This window comes from Protobothrops mucrosquamatus, unplaced genomic scaffold, assembly GCF_001527695.2.
Source record: "Protobothrops mucrosquamatus isolate PMUCROS unplaced genomic scaffold, P.Mucros_1.0 scaffold_299, whole genome shotgun sequence".
NCBI lineage: Eukaryota > Metazoa > Chordata > Lepidosauria > Squamata > Viperidae > Protobothrops > Protobothrops mucrosquamatus.
Window position 1 is genome coordinate 102093 of NW_015386375.1, and position 20527 is coordinate 122619.

At 39.8% G+C, this 20527-nt stretch overlaps 1 protein-coding gene across 1 annotated transcript; it reads left to right on the plus strand.

Annotated features, from left to right (window-relative positions):
• Positions 1-4547: 4547 nt before the first annotated feature.
• Positions 4548-15851, plus strand: CUNH20orf85 (chromosome unknown C20orf85 homolog). Its single transcript, XM_029287326.1, has 3 exons — positions 4548-4693; positions 11277-11358; positions 15738-15851. The coding sequence occupies exons 1-3, from the start codon at positions 4647-4649 to the stop codon at positions 15849-15851; spliced, it is 243 nt and encodes an 80-aa protein (XP_029143159.1). The 5' UTR covers positions 4548-4646.
• Positions 15852-20527: the final 4676 nt, after the last annotated feature.

Genomic DNA, 20527 nt, shown 5'->3' on the forward strand with positions numbered 1-20527 from the left:
TTACAGAGTCAGCATATGGCCCCCAACAATTTGTGTGTCATTTTAGACACACACAATGACACAATTTGTGTGTCATTTTAGACACACACACACACACACGCAATTAAAATCAATATAACTCAGTCATTATATTGCCACCAGAAGCGGGAAAGTTGAGCTAAATTACTGGAAATATGAAGTCAAAATCCTGACTTAATGATGAAGCTACATGGACAGAGGTACACATAACCGTTTCTCACAGTCCCACTGACTCAGTGCTGTACAATTAAACTCCTCAACAAAAGATATTTTTTGTATGTAGCAAACAACAAAGCAAATTATAGGGGAGGGGGGAATGAATTGTGTATTATTCACTGATTTTAGATGGTTGAGAAAAGAATGGCTGAACATACTTCCTAGCTATATTTGAAAGTCTGAGAAAATATTTACAGCTTGTAAAAAGTTCACTATGTTCTAATGTATTAATATTTTTGGCTTTCTATCAACTTTTCAGAACATTTTTTTCCCATCTTGCAGTGGCTGTATAAAACATTTCAACAACAAATGAAGCCAACTGTCTTTTTCATTTAAAGAGTCCACCATCCATCTTCTTCTTAAAAGCAATGGACTGATTTATACTGTGAGGCTTTTACTCAGTGTATAAGAAAATGCAACACGAAATGTAAGCAGGCTTCATTTAAACCAGGGGTGGGGAACTATGTCTCTTATATAATCTGTATGGCTGGCTCAGGGATTCTGGAAGTTGAAGTTCACAGATCATACAAAGGCTATAGTTCTCCACCCCTGGTTTAAACGGTGACAGTTCTCATTCATTATTAATCCTATGTTAATCTTAAAGTTGAGCTACTGTGTCTTTATAACATCTGCTTATTTGAAGTAAACAGAAATTTAATAAAATTCAGCCAAGCATAGAAAGGTAAGAAGTGAATGATGGAATAAAAAAAGTTTTGTAAGCAATAGAATCTTAATCTGCATGACAGAAAGGTGTTTGTGAGTTATAAAGTTACAGTAAATGCTAGAATGTAGCATTTGAATTATTCTTTTGAATTTGCCATATCATTTCTACATGGCAGAAAATGTGATAATTCTGCACAGATAAATAAGCAATAAAAGTGTTAAATCTGCCGGGCCAAATGCTTTAAACCATTAAAACAATACAAGGTAATGTTCTGAAATAGTTGGTCACAAGCAGGACCTTATCTGTTCTGCTGTGATCTCCTAAAAACTGTCTTTATAAAAACACAATACAAAATAAAATCAGCAAGTTAAAACATTAAAACAATAACACATAATAATAATAATAATAATAATAATAATAATAATAATAATAATAATAATAATAATAATAATAATAATAATAATAATAATAATAATAATAATAATAATAATAATAAAGTTGGAAGGGACCTTGGTGGTCATCTAGTCCAACCCCCTGCTCAGGCAGGAAACCCTATACTATTTTGGACAAATGGATGTCCAGTTTCTTCTTAAAAACTTCCAATGTTGGCGCGTTCACCACTTCTGGAGGCAGGTTGTTCCACTGGTTAATTGTTCTAACTGTCAGGAAGTTTCTCCTTAGTTCTAGGTTAGAATAGAAGCATTACAATTTAAGAATCAACGTAGGATCAGTATATTATTTTTAAAAAATCTGGGAACATGTCACAGCATGCAATCAAAGCTTTTATATGATTTCTACCTGGGCTAGATCCTGGACTAATTGGAAAAGACCTTGTCTATGGAGATTCTCAGTAATTCAGGTCATAGTTATCCCAAGGATGCTTTTTCATGAGGCAACTGGACTTGCTTGTTTTTTCTTTGAAGATGTTTTGCTTCTTATCCAAGAAGCTTCTTCAGCTCTCATTGAATGGTGGGGAATGGAAGGATTTATACTCCTTGCAGACAGCTGGTCATTTGCATTCTTTTAGAGAATCGTTGAGGCCACTTGGAGGTTTATCTGTGTCCTCAGGGTCACATGAGCAGTGCAAATGGGTATGGAGGTTTCTTGGAACTGCTGAAAGGACTGTGTTATAGACTGGAGATAGATTAGGGGTGTCAAACTGGCAGCCTATGGGCCGGATTCGTCACGCACAGGCCATGCCCACCCTGGCTCCGCAAAGGCAAAAAACATTGTGATACGTCATGATACATCAAGTAACGCAATCAAGTTTGATACCCCTGAGATAGATGATATCATATTCCTCCCCCTCTGTTGAGAGAGGGCTGCTCATTTTTGACACAGATGGCCTCTTTGACCCCTCTTTCAAACTAGTGGTCCTCTCTGTCCAAAATGTAGACTTTGCTGTCTTCGAAAGAGTGCCCTTTGTCTTTTAAATGCAGATGGACTACTGAATCTTGTCCTGATGGGTTTGTTTTCTTATGTTGTGCCATGTGTTTATGAAGTGGTTGTTTCAACTCTAAAAGAATACAAATGACCAGCTGCCTACAAGGATTATAAATCCGTCCATTCCCCACCATCTAGTCAGAGCTGAAGAAGTTTCTTGCATGAAAAGGGAAACATCTTCAAAGAAAACACAAGAAAATCCAATTGCCTCACGAAAAAGCATATTTGGAAAAGACCTTGATGTTAGGAAAGACTGAAGGCAAAAGGAGAAGGGAAAGGGAGAGGATGAGACAGTTGGATAGTGTCATCAATGCAATGAACATAAGTTTAAACAAATTCCAGGAGACATTGAAGCACAGGGGAGCCCAGCATGCTATGGTCCATGGGGTCGCAAAGAGTTGGATACAACTTAGTGACTGAACAACAACCTGTAAGCTAATCCATTATTAGTGTTTCACCTGTTCGTAGAAAAGCATTGGAAATAGAGATTTATTAAAGACTCTAACCAATGTCATAAGTTATAAATCAGTCAAAAGAGTTCAGTTGCAGAAATTGTTATACCCATATCCCTTCCACTTTAACATTTCCTCTTTGGTCTCCTTAAAATGCCTAACATTATACAAGAGAGGCAAAAATATTTTCTACAAGAAGCATTCAACCGGTTGAAAAAACTGGTTGCTTTTCTAGGACAATCTTCTCCAACTGAATGCTTTCTCTGTAAAATTGTTGTGGTCCCAAAATGTATAGCCACCTAAGCCTCATAGAATCAAGATCACGTGAAGTGGTAATACCACTTTACAACGCCTTGGTAAGGCCATACTTGGAATAATGCATCCAGTTTTGGTCATCATGATGTAAAAAATATGTTGAGACTCTAGAAAGAGTACAGAGAAGAACAAAAAAAAGTGATTAGGGGACTGGAGGCTAAAACATATAAAGAACAGTTGCTGCAATTGGGTATGTCTAGTTGAATGAAGAGAAAGACGAGGGGTGACATGATAGCAGTGTTTCAATATCTCAGGGGTTGCCACCAAGAAGAAGGAGTCAAGCTATTCTCCAAAGCACCTGAAGGCAGGACAAGAAGCAATAGACAGAAACTAATCAAAGAGAGAAGCAACCTAGAACTAAGAAGAAATTTCCTGACAGTTAGAACAATTAATCAATGGAACAACCTGCCTCCAGAAGTTGTGAATGCTCCAACACTGGAAGTTTTAAAGAAGAGACTGGACATCCATTTGTCTGAAATGATATAGGGTTTCCTGCCTGAGCAGGGAGTTGGACTAGAAAACCTCCAAGGTATCTTCCAACTCTTATTATTGTTGTTGTTGTTGTTGTTGTTTGAACCAGGTTACAGACCACCTAGAAATCTCTTGGGTAAAGATGAGGCTGGGAAGTTGAAAAAGAACATCCCAAGAGAAGGCATTTGCAAGAAAAACTATTTCTGTAAAGCCACTAGAACTCCAGCTCAAAAAAAAAAAAATCAACAACCAAGCCTTGATTCAAATCTTGCTCTAGGTCGGTGTTTTTCTAACTTGGCAACTTTGAGATGTATACTGTAGACTGCAACACCAGAATTCCCTAGCCGACATGCTTGTTGGGGAATTGACCGGATTGATCATAGCTTGTTAAATGAATCACAATTGCCAGAGGGTCTCTGGATCCATTCAGCTGGGGGTGGGGGAATGGGGCTCCGGATCCATTCAGGACGACAAAATGGGAGACAAGCAGCCCAGGACAAAATCTTTGTCTGTCTGTCTGTCTGTCTGTCTGTCTGTCTTTCTTTCTTTCTTTCTTTCTTTCTTTCTTTCTTTCTTTCTTTCTTTCTTTCTTTCTTTCTCTTTCTCTCTTTCTCCCAAATTCTCTAATTTCTCTCATTCTCTCTCTCTCTCTCTCTCTTTCTTTCTTTCTTTCTTTCTTTCTCTCTTTCTCCCTTTCTCCCAAATTCTCTAATCTCTCTCTCTCTCTCTCTCTCTCTCTCTCTCTCACACACACACACACACACACACACACACACACACACACACACCCAATGTTCGCACCCTTATCTCATGCGTGAAGCCAGGGCCCTGCCCTCCTCTGAGCGACTTCATCCCTCCAGCCATCCTTGGCAGAAGCACCCGGCCTCCCCCTTCCCTCCCTCTGCGTTGCCCAGCCGTCGCCTGGCAACGGAAGCCGCCGCAGCAAGCCGGCCGCCGCGTCTCGTCGCTGCCTTGTGCCTCGCCGGCTTGTGGCTGGACCGGACCCCAACAGGGCATTTGTTTTCCTCCTGGCCGGAGACGTCGGCTAGTTCGAGAAAGCATCTGCGATGTCTCAGAAAAACAAGCTCAACTTCGTGGCTGAAGCTCAGATCTGGTAAAGCCGCCGCTGGACGACCTCCACCCCATCGCCTCCTCTTTTTTTAAAAAAAAAAATACAAAAAAATCCCCCGATGTTCTGCTATGGGGGTGGCTATAGGAAGTCTGCCCCAAACATTTAGCTTAACTTACCCTAAATCCTTTCCGGGCCCCACCCCGCTTCCGAATTGCTCCAAAACAGAGGCTATTGACGACCTTTCCCTAGTTTTAATCTTCATGTGTGGACTTCAACTCCCAGAATTCCCAAGACTGTACACTCATTGCTAAACTTTTGGGGAGTTGAAGCCCAGAGGGTGTCAAGGGTGGGGCAAAGTATTCTGAAGTAGCAAATGACTTCCAGGTGTGTTGATTATGAGAGTTGAAGTCCAACCTATTTGAGGACAACCTCTTGAGCTGTGTTTCTCAACCTTGACAATTTTAAGGCATGTGGACTTCAACTCCCAGAATTCCACAGCCAGCAATGCTGGCTGTGGAATTCTGGGAGTTGAAGTCCACATGCCTTAAAATTGTCAAGGTTGAGAAACACTGCTCTTGAGGAACAGCTTGAAAGCCCTCTCCCACCATAGTGGAAGTCTCCAAGTTCTAGATGTTTACTCAGGCACCCAGGTAATTCCAGTGTATCTCTCTCCCATGTTTATTCTAATTCCCTTGTGGTTAATTTGTATTGGGCTGAGATGTGAGAAGACACCACGTGTCTGAAAGAGGATGGTGAAAGAGAATAAGGTTTTAATGCAGACTGAGAGATAAGTATTCCAGTGTCTTCTTAGACTTCCCAGAAAGTTGATGCCACCAATATAAACACTAATCTTCTCCAAAATGGCACCTTTCAGAGGTGCTGGCTGCAGATTAGGGAAGTTCAAGTTTAGTTATGCTCCATACCAATTCTGAACATCTAGGATTCACAGAATTTCCCAAAGCCAGAGAATGTTTATATGTACAGACGTCAATGCATGCACTCATGTCCTTTCTCACAAAAATCTGGGTGGCTTTTCAAGGAAAACGGCAAAGTGCTTGAATATGACGAAGTTTTGTCATATTGCTCTAGCAGTGTCAGTTTAATGGCACAAAAGTATAGTTATCACAAGAGGCAAAAAGCTGCTTTTAAAACTGTCAGTATTTCACAGGGACAGCAAAATTCAAAAGCTTACGCTACCTTCAAGATTCTAGCCTCAATGTTTTAAGAGCTCTTGTCATAGTTTCTTTCTTTCTTTCTTTTAAATCTCAAAAGGCAACAATCTAAAATCTTAGGAAACTCATCAAGGAGAGAAGCAACCTAGAACTAAGGAGAAAGTTCCTAACAGAATAATTAATCAGTGGAACAACCTGCCTCCAGAAGCTGTAACGCTCCAACACTGGAGGTTTTTTTAGAAGAGATTGGACAACCATTTGTCTGAAATGGTATAGGCCGTAGGGCAGGGGTCCTCAACCTTGGCCACTTTAAGACTTGTGGACTTCAACTCCCAGAATTCCTCAGCCAGCAAAGGAATTCTGGGAATTGAAGTCCACAAGTCTTAAAGTGGCCAAGGTTGAGGACCCCTGCCATAGGGCTTATTGCTTGAACAGGGGGTTGTACTAGAAGACCTCCAAGGTCCCTTCCAACTGTGTTGTTCTGTTCTGTTCTTAGCAAGAAGACCATCCAATTTGAACTTTTTTTTTATTTTGAGCAATTGTACTGAAGAGAAATAAATTTAAAAGCCTGGGATATTAGAAGTTCTTTTTTTTTCACTTTTTAAATGATCCACCGGTTGTTTTCTACTAGTATATAGATATGTCTGCTCAAGAATGCACTTCTGTGCAAAGGGTGGCATAAAAATTGGATGAACAATGTAGCTTGGACCTGAGAAAACATGATATTTCTCTCCATTGCCTCTAACTACAGCTACTTTTTTTGAATCTGGTATCCTCCACTTATTTGATTCCCTGTAGAACAGGGGTGTCAAACTGCCGACCCGTAGGCCAGTTGCATCATGCGGAGGCCGTGCCCACCCCAGCTCTGGCAATGCGAAAAAAGTCGCGATACGTCACGATACATCATGTGACGTGGTGAGTTTGACACCTGTGCTATATAGAGCAGCATTTCTCAACCTTGACAACTTTAAGATGTGACCTTCAACTCCAACAATTGCTCATAGAACCATGCTGGCTGGGGAATTCTGAGAGCTGAAGTCAACAGATCTTAAACTTGCCAAGATTGAGAAACACTGCTATAGAATATTTTAATGATAACTATAAATTAGTAATTTTAAAGAGCACAATTCACAAATGTTTTTTGGTCTATTTAATATTTTTATTGATAATTGAAGATACCGTTTTTGATATGTTGCTTGGTGAGAACTGATAATCACTATCATTTTTTGAGGATTTGTGTATCCTACTGTATGCTACATGAGACATGGGTGTGTTTGGGACAGATAATGTAGCCAACAGGTAAAAGGCATTATGTAAAAGTCTTAATTGTCCCAAATCATGATGGGCAATAGAGATCAGTATCCATGGGTCTCTCTGATGACAACCATGGTATATGGAAGATTGTAACTAGAAATGTAGAAAGAGTATGTGGTGAAGAGTATGAATTAAAGGAAATGAGACAAAGGAAATAGTTTCACAAAAACATATTTCTAAGAGAAAGAAGGAAAAATGTGAATCTGGTTTGATCTTGTGGGATCCAAACAAACAATAATAGAAAATGTATTGAAGCTATAAGATTAATTAAGAGTGAATCAACTAAATGATGTCAGGAAGTAGGAATTAACATCATCTATATTGTTAGGAGTATAGATAAAAGTAGAAGTTTATAGGTTGAATAATGGTAATGAAAATAACAAGGAACGGTTTATGGAAAAATATGCCACATTCTATATTAATGGGGTCCAGAGAAAAAAGTTACTTTGGTTGATGAGTGGAAACAAGATGAGGAAGTTGTTTTTTTAAAAAAAAGTCATGGGTGAGTATCTACTTTAAAAAAGTAGTACTCATGTTTCACACAGAACTCCATTCTTAGAAAAAGGTCTCTCTTAATTACATAGTTTAAGTAAATTCTGTTCTTGTGTGCACTTGGCAAAGGAAGAATTCTAAATCTGAAAGCATGATTCATTTGAACTTTATGATGACTGGCTGAGAGAATTAATAAAGGATATAAGGATGGTGAAAGGTTATGAATGTACGGTAGGACCGACTCTACTCTGGTAGAGTATATGTTGGGAGGAAATGGACATAGAAGAAAAAGAAGGAAGTGAAAGAAATGAGGAAAAAAGTAGAAAGGTTGTGGGAAGAGAAAATATGGATCATGTTTGAAAAACTATTAGAATATAAATATATGGATTGACTGGAATAGATTTCTCTTCCAGCTGAACAAATGGAAAGTGGATATAAAGAATGTTGATATGGATACTACCAGAAAACTATATGGAAAGAGCTTGGTAGGGAGTATGAAAAAAGAATAGTGGAAATGATATAATGCAAGAGGCTGAAAGAGAGGAAAAATACGAATAAGAGAATGTTGCAAAAACATTAGGGTGACTACAACTATTGTACATGATATGTACACCATCTATATACTATGAGTATATAGAGAAGAAGAGTGTTTATTTGTTAGATTTATATAATTTATCCGAATTGCAAGAAGAGCTGTGTGCAATTTACAATAAAAATATAAAACAAGGAATTAAAAGTAAAGATATAAACAGAAAGCCAGACAGAATGAGCAAAATAATAATAGCATCTGAGATCCATCAACATATATCTCATTCAAGGGTTTTACGCTCTATAGAAGCTCATCTTACATTGTGGTCCAATGCTTGGGGGAATGTTCCTTGGGTTTTCCAGAGAGGCCGAAGAGTTGGGACTGTCTGAATCTTGGGGGAATGATATCCCATAGGGGAGGCACAGTGACAAAGAAGATACACCCGAGTCTCACTGAATGACATTATTTCATGAAAGTGATCTGAAGCATGACTGCTGTGCTGAATTTAATGGGACAAGCAGACACTTGGAGGCAGCCAGTCCCAGGTAACCCAGCCTTGTGCCACAAAAGGCTTTAAGAAGGATAACCAAAACCCTTAAAATGCACCTGGAAGTTTATAGAGAGCCAGAAGGTGTTAAAAGCAGAAAGACACTTGAGCCCTGGAGATCCTCCACAATGCAGGAGCCTTAGGCTAGATCTCTCATACCAACTGGGAGCAGCCATGGAGGAAGAAAGAAAGCCAATGTAGCATTGTATTCCCATTTTTAAACCTTAAAACTGGTTCAGAAGATAGATTTGCATAGAACAGAGTCAAAGACAAGAAGCAAAGTTTAAAAGAGGCAAAGAAAATGCAACGTAAGTCTGATGGAAATATAACATAGTTTTGCAAGTTTTCAGAGTGTAAAGGAACCTCCAAAAGAATGAAGGTAATTGAGACTAAAAGTGATTAAATTATTTGGGATGAAACTAAAGTAAAGGAATTTTGGAAGTATTTCAGAGATCATCTTCATATCTCCCTAATTTAGCACAAACGTGGTCCTGTAATTCTTTTTTCTTCTGCTTGTACTCATGACATTTCCTTCATCTCGTCCCTAGCCCATAAATTTAACTAGATTTCCTTTTCTTTTTTTTCTTATCTCCTGACATTAACTTCTTTTTTCCACTACTTGTCACTTTTCTGTGCTTTGCTTAATATTGCTTACTCCAAAAAAGAATTGTGTGATGAATACCTAGAATACTGTAAATGTATCATCACCAACGTAATGTGCCCAGCTGTGCCATTTAAACAACTGTTTGGGGTTGGTTTTTTTTAACATGCTAGTAAAATATAGTCTGGAGCATTCCCCCTGTGCATGGCCACCACTGCAAATCAAGTTTAGGTCAACAGCATCCCACAGTCACGTGATGAAAAAAACAGCATGTATTTACAATGGATGCAACATTCCCATGGTCTTGTGGTTAGCCATCTGAAACCTTCCCAGACAAGCAATTGCAGTGATTCACTTAACAACCAGGGCAAAAAAAAGTGGTAAAATTGGGTGCGACTCATTGAACAACTGCTTTACTTAGAAACAGAAATTCTGGTTCGAATTGCGGTTGTAAATTGAGAACTTCCTGTACACAATACAAAATACATGTAATCATGTAGTTGTCAAGTGCAGGAAAATATACAGGTTTATTATACGCTAAAGCTCTCTACAAGAATCTGAACTACTCACACCAAATTGGCGGTAGATAAGAGTCAGTGGAAATCAAGGTGGGCTGGACTTGGATTTGTGAGCACAAAGGGATTCAAGACAGAGAACATATTTGACACCCAACCCCACCCCCTCGGGCTCAGCCTCGTCATCTCCCGCAGTATTTTTGTGGCTTTGCTTAATTTTTAAAAGCAATCTTTGTTACTTCAGGAGCATGTTCCTATCAGAAGATGAGCAAACACCTTCCATCCTGTCTGTGAAAAAAAAAATATAGGCTAGGAAAACAGCAATTCTTTTTCTCATCCCACATCCATCCACTGAATCCATTATCTGGCTGCTAAGTTGGAACTATCTTGAGTGTAACTCTAAGCATTTTAAAAAACAATGTTTTTCTTACATCTGGACCCTAATCCTTTATCAGGAGCAGGTGGGAAATAAACTACTCTGAAATACATGAAAGAATTTCTTCAATAAATTAGGTAATGAATAGTAACCATTCAGTAATAATTATTGATTTATTTTATCAGTTTCCTTCATGCTCTCTCATATGTGAAAGAGAGAAGAAAATACTTTGCTGGCTGGGAACTCTAAGTCAGGGGTGTCAAACTGCCGGCCTGTGGGCTGGATGCATCATAACGAAACCGCGCCCACCCCATTGCTGGCATTGACAAAAAAAAGTCGCGATACATCGCGACATGTCACGTGACGTTGCGAGTTTGACACCCTGCTCTAAGTGAATCAAGAGAAAGAGGAGCAAAATAACACTTGCTTCTGATGTCGTATTTTCTAAAATACTATTCAAACTGCAGTCGACACTGCTTTTGCAGCATCACTCCAGCAAAGTGATATAAATTTAAGGCAAAAGTGTGACTCCAAATTGGATCCTAGGTCAAGAAGTTAACCCACTTCAGATGAAAAGGTTACAATCTGCTAATCGCTTACTTCAAAATGTTTCATGCAACCGCTTAAAATTTAATAACCTGTGAATTGCTGCAATGAGGCACACATGGGCAAAGAAAAAGTATTTTAATAAAACTGGCAAGACTTCTTTCTATATATGCTTGTCTCTTCGCCCATCACAATGATGTATTTTGAGAATAATGAGCAAATTGACTTAATCTACTAAATTCTTCTCAAGGACTGGGGGGGGGGGGAGTTTTCACCTTACATTGATTCACAGTTTGCTAAAGGATAGAACAAACTTGAAATCTATGTGCCTGCATCAATTTGCACATTGTTTATCAAATGTATAGAATTATTTCCAGAAATGATCCTTCTATCTAGATATCTACAGTACAGCATGCAAGTTAGAAACCAATAAATTTTGAGGTTCTACATGTCCAAGTTGGAGGGATGCAATGTAAAGGGCTTTGTTAGGTGACTTTGTCAAGTTTTACAAAGACTTTTTTTTCTTGGATTAGGAAGACTCACATTGAAACAGAGCGTGAAGCTGCCCGAAAATGGCCCACACGCTGGGGATTTTTGTTGACCCCACTTAAAGAGGTAACATTTTCTTCTGTGCAATATTCATATATGAAGAATGGATATACTGTATTTCATAACTTGTGTTGAACAGCAATTGGGAGGCTTACACTAGTACAGGGGTGTCAAACTGCCAGCCTGCGGGCTGGATGCGTCACTCCAAAACCGTGCCCACCCCATTGCCAGCAATGGGGGAAAAGTCACAATACGTCATGACACTTCACTTGACATCGCGAGTTTGACACCCGTGCACTAGAAAAATGGGTAAGATGTTATTGCATTTTTTTAAAGGAATACTCTCTCACAGCCTTAGCTTGAGTGATAAGACTAGTCACTTTGTACGCCAATCCTAGCTATATCTGTATATTACTGAACATCAAAAGGAGCCTGACAGCAGCATATTAGACTGATAAATGTTGTTAATAAACTAATAATAAATTTTAGCAACATCTGAATGTTATCCAGATTCCCAGGAAGGAGGGGATATTCCAGAGGAGGAAGAGACCATTTACATAGTTTGTGTGAGAGAAAAGGGGTGAAGATGGCTCCTCCCTAATAGTTCTCAGAGTATATGTTTTATAGTGCAAATAGTTTGCTTTAATTTGCCAAGATTTCGGTCTACAGGTAAGGAACAGTAAAGAAATCTGCTTAGAAGAAAGGCAACATGTCTTTCTTGGGCTTGGAGCTTGACAGCCGGAAAATGTAGAATCCTTCTGAGATTGGGCTATCTTTGACTAACATGCTGTCCTCCCACAATGTCATGTACTACTTGGAAGATATGTCCCTAAAGCTAGGGAAAATATTGTTCAGCTGAGTATAACGTCCTTCTCAATCAATTCCAGTTATGGTGGATTTCAGCTTCCAGAATTCCCCAGGCCTAAGTTTTTTTGCTTTGTCTAAGAATTGCTTCTAAATTCTGTATAAAATATTTGGCCATGCTAACAGCGTTCTGTGAACCTCGACGTAGAGTCATGCTAGCCACATGACCATGGAAGCATCTTCATACAAGGCTGGCTCCCTCGGCTAGGAAACGGAGATGAGCCCTTCCCACTAGAGTTGGACACAACTGGACAGGGGAAACCTTTACTTTTAGTTTTTCTGTGTAGTAAGAGGAGGCATAGTATTTGGGGTAGAGGCTGTGGCTTTAAATCTAAGCCCATTACAAGTCTTATTTTGGAGGTGTTAAGTATATAAATACTTAAGTATATAATAATATCTATGTATGTCAAATATTTACCAGTGAGGCTTACATTTTGTACTAGCTTAGCCATACTTTATGGAATAATCCAAAATTTACAGTGCACAGTATCATAAACCATAACCTACCAATTGCTATTGCTGGGTTCAGGGACATTCCTAAGGAAAGCATCAGCAGTGTCAAAATATGAAATCAAGCAGTCAATCAAAGATGGCCCATAATCCATAAGATGTCAAGGTCTTCATCGAAATCGATGGACGAACAACAACAGCTTTTAACATGCAATGCACAAATTAAAAAGAAGCGGGCCTTGATTACTCCAGCTACTTCTGCCATTTTGATGCTGTTAGGCCCCCTGCGGATATCACTGGCTGGGTTGCCATAACATGAAACCAATCATATTTCTCCGTCTGCTAGCTGTAATCTTATTCTCATTTCCCTGGGAGAAAATCCCACTGAAATATGAGTAGAAGTAATCCTCAAGTTATGACCATACGGTAGCCTGCCCATCATGGTTGTAACTCATGATGGTCATAAAGCAGGTCAGTCAGATGGCTGAACTGATTTTATGAACTTTTTTGCTGTCGTCATTAAGCGAACACATGCTGTGGTCATTATGTGAATCAATGCTTCACTGTAGGTGGAGTTTGGCCAAAAACCAGAAATAAATGCAGAGCTTGGGCAAAACCATTGCAAAACAGGGTCACATGATCACAGGCTGTTGCAAATTGCTGTAAATGTGGCATGGATGCCAAGCACGTGAAATGCGGTCATGTGACCATGGGAAGAAGTGACTGTTGGAACTTCAAATCCAGGTCATAAGTACCTCCAGGTATCTCTGTCAGAACTTTTAATGGTCACTATGGGACCGTTTGTAAGTCAAGAACTACCTATAAAAATGTACAGTGCAGTGTAAGTTACATTACCTTAAGCTATATTACATTATTTAAATCTGTCGTCCAGATTTTGTTGCTAGCTTTAAAATGAGAAGTGATTTTCCATATGAAAGATGAATTTTAACAGCATCCAAAGGTACGTAATAAATAGCCTTGAATAGTGTCAGAAGCCAAGCAGAAGGTCTTCAGGTACTGCTCAAATAGATATAAATATCTAGATGGATATGAACTATTATGTTATCACAATGCATGACTCAGCCTGGAGTGTCAATTTATTTTAGTACATTTTTCTATTTTATTTTTTTTTAAGTTGGTAAAAGATGAAAAGAAACAAGTTGCTAAGCNTTATATGCCGCCCTTCTCCCCATGGGACTCAGGGCGGCTCACAGCGTATTAAAACATCATACAAAAAATTTCCCCTACTAAAAACCAATTAAAACCCAAATATTGGTAGCTGTGGCTCTTTAAAATCGTTAAAAATTGTCCCTATTTAAAACTCACCCTAGGTCAGGCCCGCTTGTTGAAAAAGCCATGTCTTGAGGGCTTGGAGGTAAAGAAATCTGCTTAGAAGAAAGGCAACATGTCTTTCTTGGGCTTGGAGCTTGACAGCCGGAAAATGTAGAATCCTTCTGAGATTGGGCTATCTTTGACTAACATGCTGTCCTCCCACAATGTCATGTACTACTTGGAAGATATGTCCCTAAAGCTAGGGAAAATATTGCTCAGCTGAGTATATCATCCTTCTCAATCAATTCCAGTTATGATGGATTTCAGCTTCCAGAATTCCCCAGCCTAAGTTTTTTTGCTTTGTCTAAGAATTGCTTCTAAATTCTGTATAAAATATTTGGCCATGCTAACAGCGTTCTGTGAACCTCGACGTAGAGTCATGCTAGCCACATGACCATGGAAGCATCTTCATACAAGGCTGGCTCCCTCGGCTAGGAAATGGAGATGAGCCCTGCCCACTAGAGCTGGACACAACTGGACAGGGGAAACCTTTACTTTTAGTTTTTCTGTGTAATAAGAGGAGGCATAGTATTTGGGGTAGAGGCTGTGGCTTTAAATCTAAGCCCATTACAAGACTTATTTTGGAGGTGTTAAGTATATAAATACTTAAGTATATAATAATATCTATGTATGTCAAATATTTACCAATGAGGCTTACATTTTGTACTAGCTTAGCCATACTTTATGGAATAATCCAAAATTTACAGTGCACAGTATCATAAACCATAACCTACCAATTGCTATTGCTGGGTTCAGGGACATTCCTAAGGAAAGCATCAACAGTGTCAAAATATGAAATCAAGCAGTCAATCGAAGATGGCCCATAATCCATAAGATGTCAAGGTCTTCATCGAAATCGATGGACGAACAACAACAGCTTTTAACATGCAATGCACAAATTAAAAAGAAGCGGGCCTTGATTACTCCAGCTACTTCTGCCATTTTGATGCTGTTAGGCCCCCTGCAGATATCACTGGCTGGGTTGCCATAACATGAAACCAATCATATTTCTCCGTCTGCTAGCTGTAATCTTATTCTCATTTCCCTGGGAGAAAATCCCACTGAAATATGAGTAGAAGTAATCCTCAAGTTATGACCGTACGGTAGCCTGCCCATCATGGTTGTAACTCATGATGGTCATAAAGCGGGTCAGTCAGATGGCTGAACTGATTTTATGAACTTTTTTGCTGTACTCATTAAGCGAACACATGCTGTGGTCATTATGTGAATCAATGCTTCACTGTGGGTGGAGTTTGGCCAAAACCCAGAAGTAAATGCAGAGCTTGGGCAAAACCATTGCAAAACAGGGTCACATGATCACAGGCTGTTGCAAATTGCTATAAATGTGGCGCGGATGCCAAGCACGTGAAATGCGGTCATGTGACCATGGGAAGAAGTGACTGTTGGAACTTCAAATCCAGGTCATAAGTACCTCCAGGTATCTCTGTCAGAACTTTTAATGGTCACTATGGGACCGCTTGTAAGTCAAGAACTACCTATAAAAATGTACAGTGCAGTGTAAGTTACATTACCTTAAGCTATATTACATTATTTAAATCTGTTGTCCAGATTTAAAATGAGAAGTGATTTTCTATATGAAAGATGAATTTTAACAGCATCCAAAGGTACGTAACAAATAGCCTTGAATAGTGTCAGAAGCCAAGCAGAAGGTCTTCAGGTACTGCTCAAATAGATATAAATATCTAGATGGATATGAACTATTATGTTATCACAATGCATGACTCAGCCTGGAGTGTCAATTTATTTTAGTACATTTTTCTATTTTATTTTTTTTTAAGTTGGTAAAAGATGAAAAGAAACAAGTTGCTAAGCCGAAGATCCCGCTTCCAGAACACTTACAGATCCGACCTGTGACACCAGTGGAAAAATATATTAAGGTTAGATATTTGTGAAGCAGTTTCAAGTGACAGCACTTTTGAAAAACAGGACGTACTTTTTCAGAAGCCATCGAAAGTTTGAAGCAAAGGTTCAGATGCTAAGAACAAGTTTAAAGCACTCAAGATAGGGAACTGCCTTTGGATGCTCTGATTATTGGAGATTTCATTGCATAACTTTAGATGATGCAAATAAGTTATTGTACTCTCAGACATAAAGTTTTGTGTATCGTAGCTTACTGACCTCAGTGTTAGAAAAAGATCAGAGTTGGGAGCCCTTGTCTGTTTCAGTTGCTTTTTTCAGATCTGTATAAACCAGGAGTCCCCAAACTGTTCAGTTCATCAGTGTAACAGTAGTGCATTGGAAAATCTGTAAGAAATATACCACCTGCCCACAAGCAAGAACTAATGGGAGCACAAACTAGACAAAGTAATAGAAAAGGAACATCAAAATCTTTTTGTTTCAAGCTTTCATGCATTCCTCACTTTAAGATTGCATTACATAGACTAGCATTTCCAACGCCTTCCAGATGTGTTGGATTCTGACTTCCAGAAGTTCTAGTTAGCATGGGTTTTAGACAGAATGGCAAAGGTTTTTGAACATATTACCTCAAAATTCTGGAAGCTGCAGCCTGGGAGAGCACCATTTGGGGAAAGACCGGTCTAGATTTATTACAATTTTTATTACGGCACTTGATGAAAAGAGAACATACATTTTATAAACTAAAGCCATCCCATTAGGTTTTCTGAGGAGTAGCTCCCCAGGATCAAGCAAAACGATTTTCTATCTGTGGAGAATTTGCCCTTTTTTTATTGCATCGCCATGTTTACAATTAGGGAATTCCAGAGACCAGAAAACAGGCCTGCAAGCACATTCATGTTTCCCAAAAGTACAGGAAACATGCTTTCATTCATTGCCCTTCATTGCATCTGCAGTTTGCTTCTTGGCACAACATGTGCACTGGCAGTCTGTAAATAAAAGGGTCTGGACCTCAGCTTTTCAGGGTATCGTTTACAAGAAATAGCTTGCTCATCAAAAAAAAACTGAACAAAGAAACCCCCACATGGATTCGGGGATTAGATGGAGGACAATACGATCCGTTTAAACAGCTGTGGCTTGCAGTCGTAATTTATTTTCTCTTATGAGCATGAAAAGCTGCATCTATCCCTTCCCCTGGATGGTCTAGGCAAAAAAGGCTTTAGCCCTTTTGTGCTTCCTCTGATGTGGAGCAGCATGGAGGCGCGTGGACATAATTGCCTCCATTGTTCCCCTCTGTGTGTGGCATGCCTGGCCACGAGGAGGAAAAGAAAGACGAGGCAATCCTTTCAAAGGGAAATGCTCCACCTTGATATCCCAGACATTTCTCAGCTTTGGCTCAGGAACAAAGCCAAAAGGGCCTTGGCAACAGAACAAACCAAAACATTGCTTTCTTTCGCTGTGCATTGCTGAGCAGGGTAAGTCCCCAGATGTTAAAGTGTTATGGGAGAGAGGACATTCCACATGCATTATGGAAGTAATTCAACCCAACAAGCACAGCAGCAGGGGGCTGAGATGAAGAAGGAGCTTCAGTCTTTATTCCATGCCTCCTTCTCCTCCCACACCCTCCTCTAGATTATCCATTAACCCCTTTCGTGTTTACTAAAATTGAGAGGTTGGCATATTTTCCCAGCTGATGTGCTCCAGATGTCTTTGATTGATGAAGCACAAAATCCTCGTAGTTTGCCCATGCTGTTGAGGAAGAGCCTTTGCTCGCTAGCACCTCAACATGGCCTGACAACATCACGTTTCTGCTGTGATCGCTTGGCACCATCTCATCCTCTGCCCCAAGAATGAGAAAGGCTAAAGTCGTCCTTATGAGCTGTCGTGGCGCAGCGATTAGAATGCGGTATTGCAGGCCAATTCTGCTGACTGCCAGGAGTTCAATTCTCACTGGCTCGAGGTTAACTCAGCCTTCCATCCTTCTGAGGTCAATAAAATGAGGACCCAGATTGTTGGAGGCAATATGCTTTCTTTGTAAACTGCTTAGAGAGGACTGTAATATACTATGTTTCTCTGAAAATAAGCCTACCCTGAAAATAAGCCCTAACTTGATTTTTGGAGGTGGTCCTAATATAAGCCCTACCCCAAAAATAATCCCTAGTTTTGGGGCAAGGCACACACTTAAAAATCAAGCTAGGGTGGGGGTGGGGTGTGTGGATCTGCCCCATGCACCCTGCACCCACTTACCTTGCAGCCAGGCCTGTCCTCACCAGCCCACTTCTTCTGTGCCCTCTTCTGCAGCCAGGCCTGCATTTCTCAGTCACAGGTCTTTCCGTAAGGCCGGTGCAGCCGAGAACAGAGCTATGAATTCAATCCATAGCTCGGTTCTTTAAGACCTCTGCAGCCGAGGACCGAGCTATGGATTCAACCATAGGTCTTCCAGAAAAGCCTGACTTCAAAATGCAGGCCGGAATCCAGCTGCAGAATGAAGCCGCTCCTTCTGTCCCAGAAGAAGTGGACCTGCTGGGTGGGGCTGTTGGTGCCGGAGGTGAGTAAGACATTCCCCAAAAATAAGACCTGGTGCCTCTTTTGGAGGCAAACAACAACAACAACAACCCCAGTCTTATTCTCAGGGAAGCATGGTAAGTCTAAGTGCTATTGCTAGTGCTGTTGCTAGCTGGATCCCAGGAAATGTGGTGTTTCCCTCATCAAACTGAGAACATGCAATAGTCACCACGAAGTATGTAAAGTCTTTTGTGCTTTCTCACCTTTTATTTTGGAGCACTGTCTCATAATCAGTAAAGTAGTACTTATTGGCAAGGTGACCAATTGTGGTTATGCAGTCTCCCCTTTGATCCCTGATCAGCCTTTGCTGCCACTATGGTAATATTCCTAAAGAGTTGGATCCAGCAGCAGTTTGTCTCAGCGGTTTGTCAAAATTGCATAAATAGTGCTAGACTCCCTTGGACAATAGTTGTGTAAGTGCTTTAACTCAGTGGTCTTTATCAGGTTAGCACAAGGCTGAAACAGAATTGCGTAAGAATGAAACAGTAGAAAGGTGCAATGGTTAAATTGTTGGAAAATAACTATGGGTTGCTTTTCATTCAGTGGACGCCCAGCCAATCTCTATATCCCAACTAAAGCAAGCACATACACCATTCAGTTCAGCTAGCAAAAAATACCAGTAAAGGAGAACACTGATGATATTACCTAGTTGGGTAATGAAATGTCTGCAAGAAAGCAACTAAATTAGGGAACACCAAGGACCCCTCAAAGCAAAAATATAGCATGATGTTTATCTATTAAACATCATCAAACATCACACACTGTTAGCAGACAAAATAAATCAAATGGAAAACATGCAAAAGCAGGAGGAGAAATAGATAAGCTCCACGATCAAGAATTTATATTACCTGTTTGTCAGCATATTTTGCACATATTATGCAAAAGCCTAACATTTGAAAACTCCGTAGTATTGGGAAAAATGGAAGGAAAGAGAAGAGGATAAAAAGCAGCAAGGTGGATGGTCTGAATTAGAGCCATGAAGGGTACAACAGTGTTGGGAACACTGTTGGAAGACCTGAAGGACCAGGATAGAGAAGGTCTATGTGATTAACGATTTGATGGCACATGTTCAGATAGAGATGGAGAGATATGTAGACATAGAACTTTCCTAAGCTACTAGAACAGTATCTAGTGTAATTAACATTGATATGCCCAAAGGAAGCAGTCTTTGGTTAGTTATTTAATTTTCTTAAACTCTCTTTTATTTTTAGGCAGCATACCTACATGATAAACAGCAGCATACCTACATGATAAACCCACTCCCTGTTTTTCCCACAACAACCTTTCATGTTTAGGAGAGGACTCCAACTTGTAGTCTCCATGTTTCTAGCCCAGAACTTTAGCCACTACACCAAAGTGCCTGTTATTCCAGCTTTGGTCCTTTTTAACATTTTTTTAATGTAACAGTAGCAGAACAGAGATAGGGAATATGACAGTAGCTGATCCCATTAAAGAAACAATTTGATGGACAGGGAGGATGTAGGAGACTGAAGGCTAAAACATATGAAGAACAGTTGCAGGAATTGGGCATGCCTAGTTTAATGAAAAGAAGGACTAGGGGTGATATGATAGCAGTGTTCCCATATCTTAGGGCTTGCCACAAAGAAGAGGGAGTCAAGCTATTCTCCAAAGCGCCTGAAGGCAGGACAAGAAGCAATGGATGAAAACTAATCAAGGAGAGAAGCAACCTAGAACTAAGGAGAAACTTCCTGACAGAACAATTAACCAGTGGAACAACCTGCCTCCACAAGCGGTGAATGCTCCAACACTGGAAGTTTTTAAGAAGAGACTGGACAGCCATTTGTCCGAAATGGTATAGGGTTTCCTGCCTGAGCAGGGGGTTGGACTAGATGACCTCCAAGGTCCCTTTCAACTTTATTATTATTATTATTATTATTATTATTATCATTATCATTATCATTATCATTATCATTATCATTATCATTATCATTATTATTATTTCCTGATAGTTAGAACAATCAATCAGTGGAACAACTTGCCTCCAGAAGTTTTTTAAGAAGAGATTGGACATCCATTTGTCCAAAATGGTATAATGAACAGGGAGTTGAACTAGAAGATCTCCAAGGTCCCTTCCAACTCTATTATCCAACAGAAATAGCACTGAGATGGACAGAATGCTCCCTTACAA

What these genes read in the sequence shown, in the direction of transcription:
- CUNH20orf85 (XM_029287326.1), top strand. Translation starts at nt 4,647, where the DNA reads ATGTCTCAGAAAAACAAGCTCAACTTCGTGGCTGAAGCTCAGATCTG. An exon ending in GTGGCTGAAGCTCAGATCTG is followed by an intron (nt 4,694 to 11,276) that starts GTAAAGCCGCCG and finishes TTCTTGGATTAG; the next exon opens with GAAGACTCACATTGAAACAG. An exon ending in TGTTGACCCCACTTAAAGAG is followed by an intron (nt 11,359 to 15,737) that starts GTAACATTTTCT and finishes TTTTTTTTTAAG; the next exon opens with TTGGTAAAAGATGAAAAGAA.